Source organism: Carassius auratus, chromosome 46, assembly GCF_003368295.1.
Source record: "Carassius auratus strain Wakin chromosome 46, ASM336829v1, whole genome shotgun sequence".
In the NCBI taxonomy this organism is placed as follows: domain Eukaryota; kingdom Metazoa; phylum Chordata; class Actinopteri; order Cypriniformes; family Cyprinidae; genus Carassius; species Carassius auratus.
The window spans coordinates 17,489,547-17,505,843 of record NC_039288.1 but is presented as its reverse complement, the minus strand read 5'-3'; the positions used below and the strand labels follow the sequence as shown (position 1 = coordinate 17,505,843).

General features: G+C 37.8%; 1 protein-coding gene across 5 annotated transcripts in view; it reads left to right on the top strand.

The window, feature by feature from the left end:
- Window positions 1-16,297, top strand: part of LOC113064422 (protein Shroom3-like) — a 51,565-nt gene extending 35,268 nt beyond the window's left edge. For 4 of the 5 annotated variants that reach the window (XM_026235254.1, XM_026235257.1, XM_026235258.1 and 1 more), the window contains 7 exons: window positions 1,866-4,869; window positions 6,205-6,266; window positions 6,691-7,371; window positions 8,409-8,741; window positions 10,449-10,542; window positions 11,534-11,806; window positions 14,954-16,297. In XM_026235254.1, coding sequence (XP_026091039.1) covers window positions 1,866-4,869; window positions 6,205-6,266; window positions 6,691-7,371; window positions 8,409-8,741; window positions 10,449-10,542; window positions 11,534-11,806; window positions 14,954-15,301 — 4,795 coding nt within the window. In that variant the 3' untranslated portion in view covers window positions 15,302-16,297. The remainder of the gene's footprint in view (window positions 1-1,865; window positions 4,870-6,204; window positions 6,267-6,690; window positions 7,372-8,408; window positions 8,742-10,448; window positions 10,543-11,533; window positions 11,807-14,953) is intronic. The other variant, XM_026235255.1, reaches the window with a different exon arrangement.

Sequence of the window (16,297 nt, the reverse complement as noted above, 5' to 3'; positions counted from 1 at the left end):
GGAAGTTGAACCACTTGACACATGAATATGTTATCTAGCATGTCATATACTTACTCTAAAATAGTGTAAATTAGCTCTGACGAAAGTGGTGGCATGTGAGTGCATATTCATAAACCAATGGCTTTTAAAGGGATCCTATTATGGTCCTAACTCTGCATCAGACAAGACAATGAATAAGAATTGCTTCTGCAATCAACCAAGCGTTCAAACCATGACCTTGCCCCTCCCCACCCCCCAACCATTAAAATATCTGTTGATGTGAATTATTTTAATGACATTTTAATGGGCCGCTTTGTGAAATCACAAACTCCAGAAAACAATGCTGTAGTCCAAATAAGCCGTTCGTTGTAGTTCTTGTTAACGAAATATCTACCTTTGAAGCTGACATACAAACTAAACACTGAATAAAATAAAATAAAAAAGTTCAAATGCATAATAGGACCCATTTTAAAAAGTCCATTATTATGACCCTAAGTATACATGCATGTGGATTATTTTGGTCAGAAGTGGCTGTATTGTCTTTCTGTTGGTAGTTTCCTTTTGTGTATGATCATGGACCTAATTTGTCCGCATACTCCCCCCAAACATTCAAAAACCTTGCGCGCTTGTTACCTCAGTCATTATCACTGTATTTAGACCAGAAGGTTCAAGTGTCATCAATGATGACACTGAAAGAAAAACATTTTCAGTGTTTGAAGAAGACCAGAGGGCAAAGCATTGACGCACAGTCTAATGAAAAAAAAAATCTTTGGGATGACACTCCCTCAACAACCCTCCGAAGGTTCCCATGGCCACCGTGGGCAACACCAATAGCGTTCCACTTTCTGAGACCTGGTGGTCATTGTTTGATAGACTGTGATTGGTTGCTCTAGTTCTTAGGGGTAACTGCAGAGCTGCTGACAATGGGTCAGTGACATCATGTTAATTATGCCAGCAGAAATACCAACAGTCTGATGCCAGCTTTCAGAGTCTGGCAATCACTTACCCATAAAAGGGCATTCGCCTCAACAGACCCAGTGCATCACTAAAATTTCCGGTAAATTTCAAGAAGCTTTCCAAAAATTCCTTGAATATGGCAAAAAAAAAAAAATCCTGGAAAGTTTCCACCTTTTTTTGCAGTACTATGCATCACTGTCCAACACACATTCAAAAACTTGCCATGATTCCATCCTTAAGGTAGCCAATTCCCACAGTCAATGAGTTTGGTAACAGATCTAATGGTTTAGATATGACACATTATCATTAGGTCAGAGAAGAGAGAAGAGGAAGTATGAGGAAAGGAAAATCTCAATGCAAATTCACTAGAACTTTATGGATATTACTGTGTAATCAACACCAGATATTTTGTAAACAGTCCAGACATCAATAACATCAAGTGCATTGTGACAGTTATTCTTATCAGATGTAATCTAATCTTTGTTCTTTCCAGTGAGGAATTGCATCACAGGGATAGCAAACTCAAATTGTGGCTATGAACTCATTCATATTTCATAAGAAGCAGTAAATCACTGTCTTTGATATCTATCCAAGTCTGTAACAGCTACTAATTTTGCTCAGACCGACAACCAGAACAGCATCTCAATCTGCAGTTATATTATCCCAATAAAAATGATAGCTCTTAGGTCTATTCTTCTCTTTTTCCCCATTATAGTAAAATAGTGAGAATTACTTTACTATTTCATTGCATTAGTGCATTGTTTTATCTTAATATACCACAGTTAAGTGAATATACATTTTAATTAAACTGTTGACCTAATTTATTTTGGGTCATTGATTTCCTTCTATTCCAATGACCCTAAATAACTTTAATCAGTATATACAGTTAATAGTATATTACTCATGTGTCTCTTGGTTTTTTTCTACAGTGCCTCAAGCACAGACTTATCAGGATTTGAGTCAGGATTCCTTAGGAAGAGCCCAGATCAGTACAGTTCCCGGGGCAGCATGGAGAGCCTAGATCACACTCACCCAGCCTACAGCTCCTGCTATCAACTATCATCATCAAAATCCTCCAGCAGCATTGATCACCTGCACAGCAAGCGGGATTCTGCATACAGTTCCTTTTCGACCAGCTCCAGTATCCCAGAGTATCTTGCGGCAGCTCCATCATTTAACAAAGAGAGGTCATATTCCATGGAGAACGTTCCACAGAGAGAAGGGATGCAGCAAGCTGACATTCGCTACATACGCACTGTGTACGACCCCCAACAGGGTGTGTCTGAAGAGCAAGAGATCAGCTCTGCAGGTATTATGAGATCCGGTGACAGCAGAGCACAGTCTAGAAGTGGGAATGTCTCAGGCCAGATCTGTCACCGTGGCAGCAGTAGTAGTGGAAGCAATGGGAGTAGTGGAAGCACCTCCAGCTCCCAACGCCACAGTGTTGGGCCAGTGTGGGATCCAGTGCACAACCGGCATTCCTATGAGAACCTTAAGGGGGCGCCAGCGCCTCCATTACGCAGTGACAGCTATGCAGCATTTCGCAATCATGAGCGTCCCAACTCTTGGTCGAGTCTTGAACATGCTCGGTCACAGCGGGCACTTCACAAGGGTTCCTGGCATCACTCAAGTGGTTCTGTGGCAACAGGAAAACCCTCGTTCGGTGCTGAAGGTCAGTTGCACACAGTCATAGAAAAGAGCCCCGAAAGTAGCCCTACTACCAAACCCAAACAGGGTTTTCCTCAGGCCGCACAACCCGGTCGCCTCATGTTACCCACTGGCATCTACCCTGTTCCACCTCCTGAGCCTCATTTTGCACAAATTCCAACCAGCAACCCTAGCTCTGGTAGTGTCTACCCAGCACTAGCCAAGGAGAGCAAGCACAACCATCACTGTGACCGCTTGGTTGGACCAGTGAAAGAGGACAGGGTCATCATTGAAAATGGATACCAAAGCAATGCTCCTAGCTCAAATCTGGTCCAAACAAATGTTTCGGCACAACCAAAGCTCTCTGATAGAGTGCAAGATGGCACTCAAGTCAAACCTGTTTTTTATCGGCCTCACTTGCAACCACAAATGCAGAAGTCACAAACACCATTTGTACCCCAGGAGAGGAGGGACCCTTACACCCCAGTGCAACCAAGAGGAGAGAGACCAAGTTTCTCACTTGGTATGGAGGATTACGACAATTACAAGCCACCTCAAGATGAAGAACTAAATAAATGCAATGAGCAAAGCATTCATCCAGACCCAGGACACACTGGGAAAATTTCACAGGGACATGTTGCTCAAACATACAGAGGAAACTTCACTCAAACTCAAGGAAGTGACCAAATAGTTAAACCTTCAAGGTGCTACAGTGAGTCTAGTGCTCTCCAGCAGAAAGCGCAAGACCTGGATCATCCCCTGACAAGACTGGAGAATGCACTTGCTGAGGTTCAACGATGTGCCAGTCCTGAGAGTACAACTAGTCAATCCAGTTTCCAAAGTGAGCGTAGTATGTCCGTGCTGGAGAAAGTAAGTCATTTTGAGAGACAGCAAGTCAAGCCTCGCAGTCATAGCAGCCTCTCCCACAATGGTTCTATGGCTCGTCCGAGCCAAACGGTGCGACCTTTAAGTGCCAAGAGCTCTTTCTCTGGATTAGGGGATGTGCGCAACATGTTGGAGAGCAGCAACAGCTCGGTCCCTCATGGGAGAACTCAAAGTACTTCTTGCATGGCAAGTTATGATGGACACATGGATGTGCATCAGGATTCCCTAACAAGACGTGGAAGTAGTGATCATGTCCAACATCGCCAGCAGCAAGAACCTTTCGTTACCCACAAGACCTGTCTTCAAAGAAGTAAGAGCACCTTTCAGCTTGGTGAAGGGAATGGAAAAGACATCAATAGGAAAGGTGACATTCATGACATATTAGGCACCATCCAAGACACATCTTTAAACCGAGCATACAGAGACAGCGTTAAAGATGCCCAGTCTAAAGTTCTAAGGTCAACTTCCTTCAGAAGACGTGACCTTAATGTTAACCCTCCACCAGTGCCAGCTAAACACATGTCTCTAGAACGAAAAGGACCCAGTACAAATCCCAAACCAGCTACAACATCCCCACACACTCCAAAGGAACGCCATGTTGTTCCTGTTGAAGCACCAAACAGACCCACTCCTCCTGATCTCCCCAGTGTCCCAGCTGTTGGGCCCCCAGTTATGCGGATCTGTGGACGCAAGCGATTCACAATGGAGCAAAAGAAACGATCATATTCTGAGCCTGAAAACATGCATGAAGTTGGCGTGGTGACTCCGGAACCCAATCAGGCTGACAGGAAGGTTCAACAGCAGTTTCTGGCAAGTGAAACGAGTGTTGCGGACAGGCGTAGGATGTTCGAGCAAGTGGCGAATCGTAACACTGACCCCAGATTTTTCTCCTCCAAGCCTGATTTGAAACAAATGCAACAAGATGCACTTGTTGAGTATATTGAACGCAAAACAGGTAGAAGAGTAGATGGACATTCAAACCGCCCACATAGTGCTTATCTTCAGTCTGCTTCTTCTTCTTCTGCTGACTTGCGAAGCCTAATCTCCACCCCAAGTATGTGCTCTTTGCGAGAGCCAGCATACGATGGCCCCACTGGTGGTATACGTAAAGCCTCCACCCTTCCAGCAGGAATGCAAAGCCCCTTTTACCCCCCAAACCCCACACAGCCTGAGGTTTTTGGCCAGCAGTCACAAGGCACAAATCCTGAATCTCACAAATCAGGCCCAGCCCTGACCAGACATAACCTTCCACAGCACTTGAAAGCCGCTTTTGAGAGAGCCACCTCTGCCAGAAGCTCAGGGAGGTCAGCTTCAGCGGAGGATTTGCTGGACCATAGTGAAGAACGTCCCGTTCCTCAGCACTTCCGCTCCAAGTCATCTCCAGTTGAGAACTATAGTCAGGTAACACTCATTTATTAGGTGGCAAACAAGCTGGATGAACTTGACTGTGTCATTGGTTAGATCATTGAAGTGACGTGACTTCATACCACACAAAGATAAACCGTAATGTTCATGGAAGAGTAAATTTGTTTTTTTAACCCTCTTATTGAATAGTTCAAACCAATTACTCACTCAGAGTTTCCTTAGCTAGAAAGCTAATGAAAAACCCTCAGAACTGAAGAGAATCAGATGTCCTCAGAATAAGCGACTTTTCCACTCCCGGACACACGCAAACTGTAAAAAAAAATTCTACGTAGTTTTTAAAAATTAAAATGGTCATCATTTGCTCATTCTCATGTCATTCCAAACTTGTATGACTTATTGTTTTTCCACAAATGAGGACAAATTGAAGAATGTACAATAAGAGTCAATGGGGTCCAAATTAAACCTTGTTTTTGACGTCCATCGAACTTGTATGGACAAAAACAGTTTGAAACGTTCTTGAAACGTGTTTTTACGTTCAACAGAAGAAATCAAGTCTTTGGAAGGTCAAATTATGGCATTTTAATTTAGGGTAAACGGTCAAGCTGGTGTTCAGTCATAAACAGTGCATAAGTTTTCACCCAATTATGGTACTTGGTGGTCTGTCCGTTATAGAGCAAAGGAGCAGTCCCTTTCCTAGACGTGGGCAGATAATCATTTCTGTACCCACTCCTGGTGCACCACAGGAAGAGGCCGGAGCTTCTCACTTCCTGTTTGGTGCCACAGAGCCTGGGCTTTAGTCAGAGATCTGACAGATGTGCAACAGATAACTGCACTCCTTCTGTGCCAGAGAGGAGATAATGGACGACCCGTCATGGTTTGAAATATTTGGAATGGTTTAGAAAGCCATTTTATCTAGGAGAATAATTATCCTTTATGTAAACGATAATGGTTCTGGTATGATGATGACCATGTACAGTAGACGCACAACTGTCCTGTGAAATCCCAGACTATTCCAGCAATCCAAAAATAGAAATGGTTCAAGCGGTAGATAAAATATATAATAAAAACTATCAAAAACTTTATATAAACGGACACATTCTGGCCATGAAACAAATTAAACCAAGCACTCCATTAAGTTCACAGACATACTAATTGAATACGACATAGTTCAGCTATGAGGATGTTGTCATGCCGTGTCTCTTTTTTATTAACGGATCTTAGTTCATCAGTAGTCATGGCATGCGCTTAAGTTTTAAATTAACATCAAAGTACCAACATTCTCTAAACTTGAGGTAACCATGAAATAATGATTAACTTCCTGTTCCTGGTTTATGAAACTTTACTATTTTTTGTGGTTCTCTTTTTGTCTAGGACTTCTTAACCGGAGACCTTCAGATGTTGAGAGTTTCCTCCAAGGAATCCTCTGAAAACAGGTTGTGTATACATTAAGAAACATGTACTCCCATTGTCCTACAAATAAATCCTATATAATGTGTAGATTTTCGCACCGAATTCACATACTAAAACAATTAAATATCTAATCAGTTTTCATTGCATGATCTAAATTTGTATACTATAGGCTTCAATTGAAGACAAATTAACATAAGTTACATTTTTGTAGAAGAATTGTGCAGATCAGTCCTTAAAAGAGCAAGTTCAAAACTATTTGAAACAGAGTTTTATGGAAATATTTACCCATAGAAGGTCTTAAATTACGGATCAACCCTTAATTGGTCAGAAGGCAGTGACGAGAGTCCCGCTGCAGCTATTTTAGAGTTTGTTTTGAGCCATGCACAATTTCCCACCAGACACTGAAGGATAAATTATCATAATCATTTCATATGCATGTTTTAAAAGGGTGTTGGCGAACACAGAACAGATACAGCCATCATATTCAGCACGTACTGAGAGGAGTTTCCAGCTAAACCTGGGTCCTGTCCAGGAAAACGCACCTGTGTTGAGGCGCGAGCGTCAGAGACATTCAGACCGGCCTAGAGTGCAGAGTGCTTCTGGTCTGGCTGCGTCTGTGGGACTCCCGTGCCCTTTCACCTCTCCAGGCACTGCCGCCAGCCTCGACTGGCATAACGGAGACAGACTGTGTCAGCCCAACCTGGATTCGATTGCATTTCCCGAAACTGGCCCACAAGGTCTATCCGGAGCACCGGGAATGCTGCGGCAAAACTCCAGCGACACCAGCACTTCTGAAGACACTCTGAAGGACTTCCCATGTCCACCTCCACACCCAGAGGTCACGGGGTCACAACTTGATTCAAGGCTCCAGACCCTTCCCGAGAGCCCGGTTTCCCCGGCAAAGCCTCTTCTCTCTCTTCGGATCTCAGAATCGAACCTTCAAGATGTTCAGAGTATAGCTGTGTCGCAAGATGATGATGAAGTGTTTTTAGTGCCTCCGCCACCATCTCCTCCTCCACCACTGCTCTTCAGAGAGACGGAGATTATGGAGGAGCTCCCGCCTCCTCCGCCTCTCACACCCCCAGTCCAGAAGTCTTTACAGCATCCAGGACCATTACGGCCCAGCAGGTAGAGACATTTCTATCAACCAATCAGATTTGAGGGCTTAAAGCCCAGGTTAAGGGCTTGAGAAAGATGATTTTAGATTGTATCCCTCATTATTTTTCATTGAGGTTAGGGTTTGGCTTATGATTTGTTTGATAGGAATGTTGTTCCAAGAGCAACAAACGAACTTGTCAGTCACATTCATCATGATGAAATGTTACAGTACAGTCACATTTAAAGGAATGTTCTGGGTTCAAAGTAGAACTCAAGCATTTGTAACAATGTGGAAAACCACAAAAAACAATTGCAATTCGTCCCTTGTTTTCTTTCATTAAAAATATAAATGAAGCAAAAATCAAGGCTCTAGTGAGGCAACACGTATGACAAAAAATACATATATGAAGGTGCATTTTTAATGCAATGCAAAATAAAAATGCTAACATAAATGTAAAATATATTTACACAAATTAATATAGATTTTGCTAAGTATTTTTTTTTCTCGTTTATTTCCACCCATGTTTAATCAATTTTCAGTCTAAATATATTTATATTGTTTAAACAAAATTAGTTATTTTAAAAATACATTAGAAAAATTAGAAAATTGAGTTTCCTGTCTCTTGAAGCACTTTTTTTTTTAAATATTTTGTCCTTTAAAGGTTTAAACTAAATAGCTGTGCTGCTTACAACATATATTTCTAAATAAGTTTTGGCCAGACTCCACATGGATAATTAAAAATAAAATGGTTAAATAAAATTCTTCCATAGTATGAAGCTTATAATTTTATAAAAACACTTTTAATGTTGTCAAAACTTGCATATTATTTGAACTGTAGAGCATTTTAAACTGTTTTGGGTTAGTTTGCAATGTTCGCACTGTTGAAATAGTGATTAATTTAACAATTTACAAATCAGCTAAATCTACTTTCATTGTAAATGCCTGATTTTAACCCAGATTTTGTTTGAATTTTATGTTTTCCAAAAGAAGAGGAAGGAATTTCCCTCATGCCTTTCAGTCTCATTACCGTAACGTGATTTTTTTTTTCTCTCTTTTCACATTGCAGCAGTTATGAGAATCTGACGGAGGCTACATCTCATCCAGAGCCTGAGCGACCATCAAACGACTGCACGACTCCAGCGGTGAACCCTGACATCACCAGCGCTCCTCTAGAGCAGGACGCCTCTGAGATCCTGGGAGTCGACGGGCATCTTCTGTCCAGACGAGAGCGGACACAAGCCGAGCTGCTCGTGGAGACGTTAGCCCGAGAGCTGGTGAGCCACGACAGATCACTCGCCTCGCTCCTGGACACCTGGGCAGGAAGAACCACCCTGGATCTGCTGGAGGACATCTTCCCCTCACACAGGACGAGCAGTGGCTGCAGCCGTTTGAGTGACAGGTGAGTGTTGGACAGATGCTGAAGATAAACCACGGGAATCATGAATATAGCGTTACCCAATAATCAGGTGGATTTCATACTCACAGGGCTGATAAACACAAGAGCACTTTGTTTAAAGTTGATTATATTACTGCTTGCAGGTCACCGTATCATTTTATTGCGATAACGCAACAATAGATCATGTTGTAAACGTCTGTGTGTTTCCTTTATTTAGTGGATAATTCACTCATGCTGCTTAGAAAAAAGCGACTGTGGCGGTACTGAGATGATTTTAGCTGATAATATTCTACTTTGATGTATAATATAAACTACTGTACTATTTACATGCTACACAAGGCAGTGAACGACTGCTAGTGTTTTCAGTGGGTGTTAAAGATATCTAGAGACCAGGATGCAGTGGTTTTACTCTTAGTTAAAACTAAAACTATGAAAAATAGTTTTAAGTAATTAAAAACCAAATAAAAATATTAGATGAAATACTTCGACAAAACTTATAAATGAAAAATATAAAAAATGAAGTGATATAAATTGAATAAACATTAAATAAAATAAAATATAATTATTAGATTGAATACTTAAATGTAAAAATGTAAACAAAATTTAACAAAATTAAATAAGTTTAAGTACCACATAAAAAAAATGAAGTTATATATATATATCTATATAAAAGTAACTTATATTTTTAGTTTATTTTTCTTATGAACTTTTATAATTAAGTAGTAATAAATACAATAATTGTATATAAATAATACTAAAATAACACTGCCATGATTAATAAATTTAATGACTAAAATGTATTTATATTTTAAATTAAATACATTCCAATGTAAGTATTTTTTATCTATTGACAAGATTATTGTAAGATTTTAAATGGTATACATAATTATTTACCAAAAAAGCTAAGCACCAGTCAATAACTCGCCTGGCAGATATAAATACTTACATCATTTCTCCAAGTAAAGAGTACCTTGGTCCAAAAAGCATGGCCTTACATGTTAAAAAAGGTTCAATGCAATAAGATATCCATGTGTAAAATATAAAAACACAAATACACTGATCTGATGTGCCATATTTGACCATAATTTGAAAGTGTTCGAAGCAAACATTAATATATTAAGATCTTTCACATGCTCTATATTAATTACAGGTGACCGCTAATCAGAGCAGAACTACACTGACATCTAGTGGCCAATCCTGAAATAGACTTCACCAGCCACCTGCTGTATACTGTAGATACACTCAGATAGAAGACAATCCATCACATAAGTCATATAATATATTGTTCCACAACATTACTTTATTTTCAGGAAATTCATCTGATTAACCAAACATTTAAATGTTTTTTGGACATAATACCTTGAAAAACCATACCTTTTTATACATGTACTGAGGTAATAGCTTTTTTTTATTATTATTATTTATGCATTTGGCAGATGCTTTTATCTAACTGTATGAACCATGGTAATACCCCAGTAATTGTTTTAAAACATTTATCTGTCACTTAAAACATAAAACAGCAGTTTTGTTTGTGATTGTTCTGTTGTGGCGCTGAACTAAACGTGTAATTACGTGTGCTCTGTTTGACACGGGGAATGTGGATTTTAGCCGTTCTCTGTCCCTGTATCTGAAAAATAGGGCACTCAGGAGGAAAACTAGTGTGAACAAGACCAACGCTTCTCTTTGTTTCATGTGTTTGACCTCCATTAGAGCTCAAGATGGTCCAGATACTCCCTCTCAGGCTGCTCCAAGAAAAATGGAAACCAACTTGGACAACGAAGAAGCTTACTTGAATCAGAAGAAGGTCAGATACACATTTAGAAATTCAAATACAAAAATAAATATCTATAATAATTATGAATTATAAGTAACTTAAACCTATTAAAAAATTATATTTAAAATTTGTAAATATATATATAAAATTAAAATTAAATTTTTTTTATATATATATTTATTAACATATTTATATTTATGTATGTTTCAGCATCTCATATAAATGTTAAAACCTATCAAAATTATATTCATATTTGTAATGTAGAAATATTTGTTTTTATGCATAGGTTATAACTGTTTTAACATCTAATAAGGAAATATAAAATAACTAAAACCTACTAAAAATATATATTTAAATGTGTAGATTTTTGTGTAATGTTTTAATTTATTTAATGTGAAATACTTTTTATACATGCATTTTAATTATGTAAATATTTAATTTAGATTTTTATTACCATTTAATTATTTAATATACTTTAATAGTATAATATATATATATATTAATATAATTTAATATTTATATATAATTACTAGTAAAAGATAAGCACTTACCAAATATACTCATATAAGAAAACGTGTCTATTTGTAATGCATTATTTATTTCTATGCACACATTTTATGTTTATTTATCTAACATGTTTAACATGTAATAATAACTAGGAAATATAACTAAAATCAATCAAGTATTTATTAATACTTTAATATATGCTTTTTTATACATATATTTTATAGATTTATGTTTGTAAACCTGTTTTAACATCTTTGTTTTTAGCCACTTTTGTACAATCTGAAATGTATTTTAAAACCTATTTGGATTATATTTATTTATTTTCTGCGTGGTAACCTTGATTGCATTGTTTACTCTCTCATACTGGATTGACATTGTATTCATTGAATGCAGTGGCACAAAAATGAGAACAATGGCAGTGAGCACAAAGCCGTTCTTCATTCCCTGAATGGATGATGAGGCCCAGAGCTCTGATCTGTGTGTTGATGGTGCAGTGTTGTGTGCCGTCCTGCAGGTGGAGCTGTTGCAGGCGCTGCGGGTGAGCATGCGCTCGCTGCAGGGGGAGAGAGACGGGCTCTCGGAGCAGCAGAAGCGCTTCACGGCTCTGGGCGGCAGCATGGAGGCTTTAGTTCAGGAGCGCTGCAAACCCAACGAGAAAGAGAAGTACCTGATGTTCGTGGGAGACCTGGAGAAGATCGTCAACCTGCTGCTGTCTCTGAGCGCTCGACTCGCACGTGTGGAGAACGCTCTCAACGGCCTGAGTGATGACGACACTGCAGAGGAGAGGGTGAGCAGTCTAACAGAATATCTACTGCTTTTAACACCCTGAGGTCAATTTAGAATATTCATATTTAATAATATTGATAATTAGAATATTAGTTTCTTATGCCAGAATCTATTTAATTTAATGATTTAATATAAGTTTTACCATGATAATTTTCATGTTATCTTTCTGAAATTTGAATGAACTAAAATGTCAACTATAAATGTAAAAAAAAATAAAAAAATTTTTTTGAAAAATACTGAAAAGTAAAAAAAAAATTAAAATAAAACTTGTTAGTTGCCAAAGCAACATTTTCATTTAGTTAAACGTAATGAACAAAAAATATTAAAACTAAAATAACATTTTATAACTATATACACATAATGACAAAAACACAAAATAAAATGACTTCACCTTCAGCTAACATTAAAATGAACCGGGAAAATATAAAAGTCAAATCTAGTTCAAAACATATTTAAAAACTATTAAAAATTATTTATAATTACTTATAAATAAATACATTTTAAATATATTAATATAAATAATGCTTAATGCTTTGTACTAAATGGGACATTTTTGCCACTGTTACATAAGACTATGTAAACACTGTTTTTGCATAAGAAATGAACAAGAATTATTGCTTCTTTTAAATGCAAAGTATGGTGTTTAAATACAAGTCTTAAAGGTACAGCAGCAAAAATGTCCTGCTGCTGTCGATGCATTATATTTAGTGCTCTCACAAACAAAGTTTTTGCAAAGTTGCATTACAAATGACCTGCATTAAACATTTGCAAAACAATCTGCACTTGAAATATGGTGCACAAAAGTTCAGACCAATATGATCAGACATGATATAAATCATCAAACGTTTCAAAAGAATCTCCTTTTATATGCAAGTGTTTTGTAATGTTATCTACTGCCCTGGAGACTTTTACCCATCCTGATTTAAAATAAACATGATGCCAGCATCACACACATTAAAACACATTGGGCAATAGTAATGGGATTGTTATGAAAAAGTCTTTCTTTCTTTTTCTCTCTTTCTTTCTTCAAGTTTTCCGTATTTGAAATCAACCTTAATCTCAAATAGTAAATTATAAATGGTCATGTAGTGTGACAAATGCATTTCTATACACTAATATTCAGAGGTTTGGGGAGTCTGTATTGTTTTTGAAAGAAGTCTCTTCTGCTCACCAAGTCTGTGTTTATTTGATCAAAAATACAGTAAAAAATGTAATATTCTGAAATATTATTACAACTTAAAATAACTGTTTTTTATATAATGTCAAATGTCATTTATTTAGTATAATTATCAGTGTTGAAAATAGTTTTTGCTGCTTTATTTTACCCCCCCCCCCTTTTTTTTGAAGAACAGCATACATTGGATCATTATAAATATCTTTACTGTCACTTTTAATCAATTGAATGCATCCTTGCTGAATAAGTAAATAAATAATGCAATGAATAAATAAAATCTAACACCCAATCTAGTACTAATATTGCATAAAGCCTTTCATATAAGAGGCTACATGTATAATAATTATGAAAGAGTTACCAAAATGGCATTTAAAATAGTTTCATAAGGCGTATGTCTGTATGTCTCCCCACAGGACACATCACCTTCCCACTGACCGCTCCCTAAACATTTACTTCACTGAATGACGGGCCGATCCAGATAATTACACACTCTGAGAAAGCCAAATAAATGACAGGATGTTATATAACCTCACAGAGTGACTGATTTCAGACACATGCGTCTCAAACTCAGCCGAGGACAGAGATTAAGTCTAATCTGAATTACACAGAGTCAACATCGTCACGAATCGAGGGTCAAGTTCATGATAGTTAGACTTTGTGTGTTTAATATCTCATGACATAATCTTAACCTTCAGTAATATTTTAGATATGGGACATGCATGTGTATTTCAGAAACCCCCTTTTTTTCTCTTTTTTTTTTTTAACAGAATATGTGACCCTGAAGCACAATCCAGTTTAAAGTCGCTGGGGGTATATTTGTAGCAATACCCAAAAATACATTGTGTGGGTCAAAATTATCGATTTTTTTTTATGCCAAAAATCATTAGTATATTAAATAAAGATAATCTTTCAATGAAGATATTTTGTAAACTTCCTACTGTAAATATATCAAAACTTATTTTTTGATTAGTAATATGCATTGCTAAGAATTCATCTAGACAACTTCAAAGTCCATTTTCTCAATATTTAGATTTTTTTGCGACGTCAGATTCCAGATTTTCAAATAGTTGCATCTTGGCCAAATATTGTCCGATCCTAATTAACCATACATCAGTGGACAGCTTATTTATTCAGATTTCAGACACTTTTTGTGGCCCAGGGTCACATATATCAGAAAAATCCCTGTATCTTCAAAAGCGTTTCTTTTTAAGTCATAGAGTCATGTGCTTGTGCTCCATTGTTTATGTTATTGTTTAACACAGCCAATCCTGTTCAGCAGGCATCAGGAACTCTACGAATAAACCCTGCAGAACTATTAGTATCTGTTGAGAGAGATGTTAAACGCCTTTTCTGTGGAAACACCTGTCTGCAATATTATGCAATTGAAGTCTTCTACAAACATTATACCGGTCATAAATACATCCTTGTTTGCCGAGTAAGCGAAACTAGCCATTCCTTAAACACCAAAGACAGCTGACGACATGCTGAAACATTATTATTGGAAATAATATTTCTGTTTCATCTAGCATCATGTACAGCTGTAAATATTTATGTACACTACTGTTAAACATGAGATTCTTTAACGTTTTTGAAAGAAGTCTCATCAAGGCTGCATTTACTTGATGATAAATACAGTAATATTGATAAATTGTATATTTTTTTATTATTTTATTACTTTATTACTATTCCTCCCGTCTTCAGTGTCACATGATCCTTCAGAAATCATTTTAATATGCTGATTCGCTGCTCAATAAATATTTCGTATTATAGTTAATTTTGAAAAACGTTGTACTGCTTCATATTTTTGTGGAAATCGTGATACGTTATTTTTTTCCACGATTCATTGATGAATAGAAAGTTCAAAAGAACAGCATTTAAATCATTTGTAACATTATAAAAGTCACTTTTGATCAATTTAATGCATCCTTGCTGAATACAGGTATTAATTTCTGATATGTTTGTCTGTATCTTTAGGAATCGCTGCAGCTGAAGAGGAAGCAGTTGTGCAGTCAACAGGAAGACGCTCGAGAGCTGAAGGAAAACCTGGACCGGCGCGAGCGAGTGGTTCTGGACATTCTGGCAGGTTACCTGAGCGGCCCGCAGCTGCACGACTACCAGCGTTACATCCGCATCAAACCTGCTCTTCTGATTCGCCAGCGCCACCTGGACGAGCTCATACGGCAGGGGGAGGAGCAAGTGCAGAGGCTGGAGGAGACCCTCCCCCCTGAGGCCCGCCCAAAGGACACTGACTCCGCCCACCAAACGGCTCATTGTGTTAACTCCACCCACTTGCCACGTCCCACCACGGTGACCTCACTCTGACTCCGCCCATCACAGACAGCTGAGGACGAATCAGAATTAGTGACACTGACTATAATCAATGCACACTGAGAAGTGCCTTAAATGAAGGAAATTGCTTTTTCCGACTTTTTAAAGTATGGAAGACCATAAATGTGGTTTTATTTACACTAAACAAACACATTTACACTACATACTTAGCATATATAGCACAACACTGAAGCACAAGCATAATGCTAGTTCAACGGCACAAAATGCCTCATTGTGATTGGCCGAAACACGAAGAGTTTCCAGTCCTGTGCACTTTGGGACACATGAACCACTATGACGTCACAAAGACAAGAAACTATTGAACACACAAACACTTTCTGTCTGTTTGAAATTCCTGTCGTCGATAGAAGCGACAGCTGATTATTTATGATTTTACGTTGTTTCGAAACAATTTTGTACTCTGTACGTTGCTGTAAATACTCCATCCCCTCGTGATTTTAAAATGTAGATGGTTAAAAATCAAAATAGATATTGTATTTTTGTAAAGTAAATGACTTGTGAGGGTGTGTTTGGGCGATTTTAGCCGGTGCTATTATATCTAAATCAGAGACAATAATGATGCTTCATCAGCACTTGAACACAATATCAGTACTCGGTTTCAGTTTGAATATTATTCACAGCTCCGCTGAATGCAGGGGGTTTGATCACAATGCACATGCCCAAACTATTTTGCCAATTTATTTTAATTTGTGGCTGTTTTTTATTTGAAGAACATATTATTTACGAAATATCTAACCCTTGTACATCTGTATGAAAAGGCCGTGATAGCAGCAAACTGTAGATGCTCATAATGGAAGCGTTTATATCCGACTGTTCTTGAATGAGGCAGAACTGCTGGTTTCATCTGATACTCATGCAATTGATATTTTGACGGGGCTAATCTAAAGAAACAGTTCAGCCATGCTTTACACTGTTTAAAGGCAAAAAGAGCACAATTGGAAGCAAAATAAATCTATTTTTTAAATACAA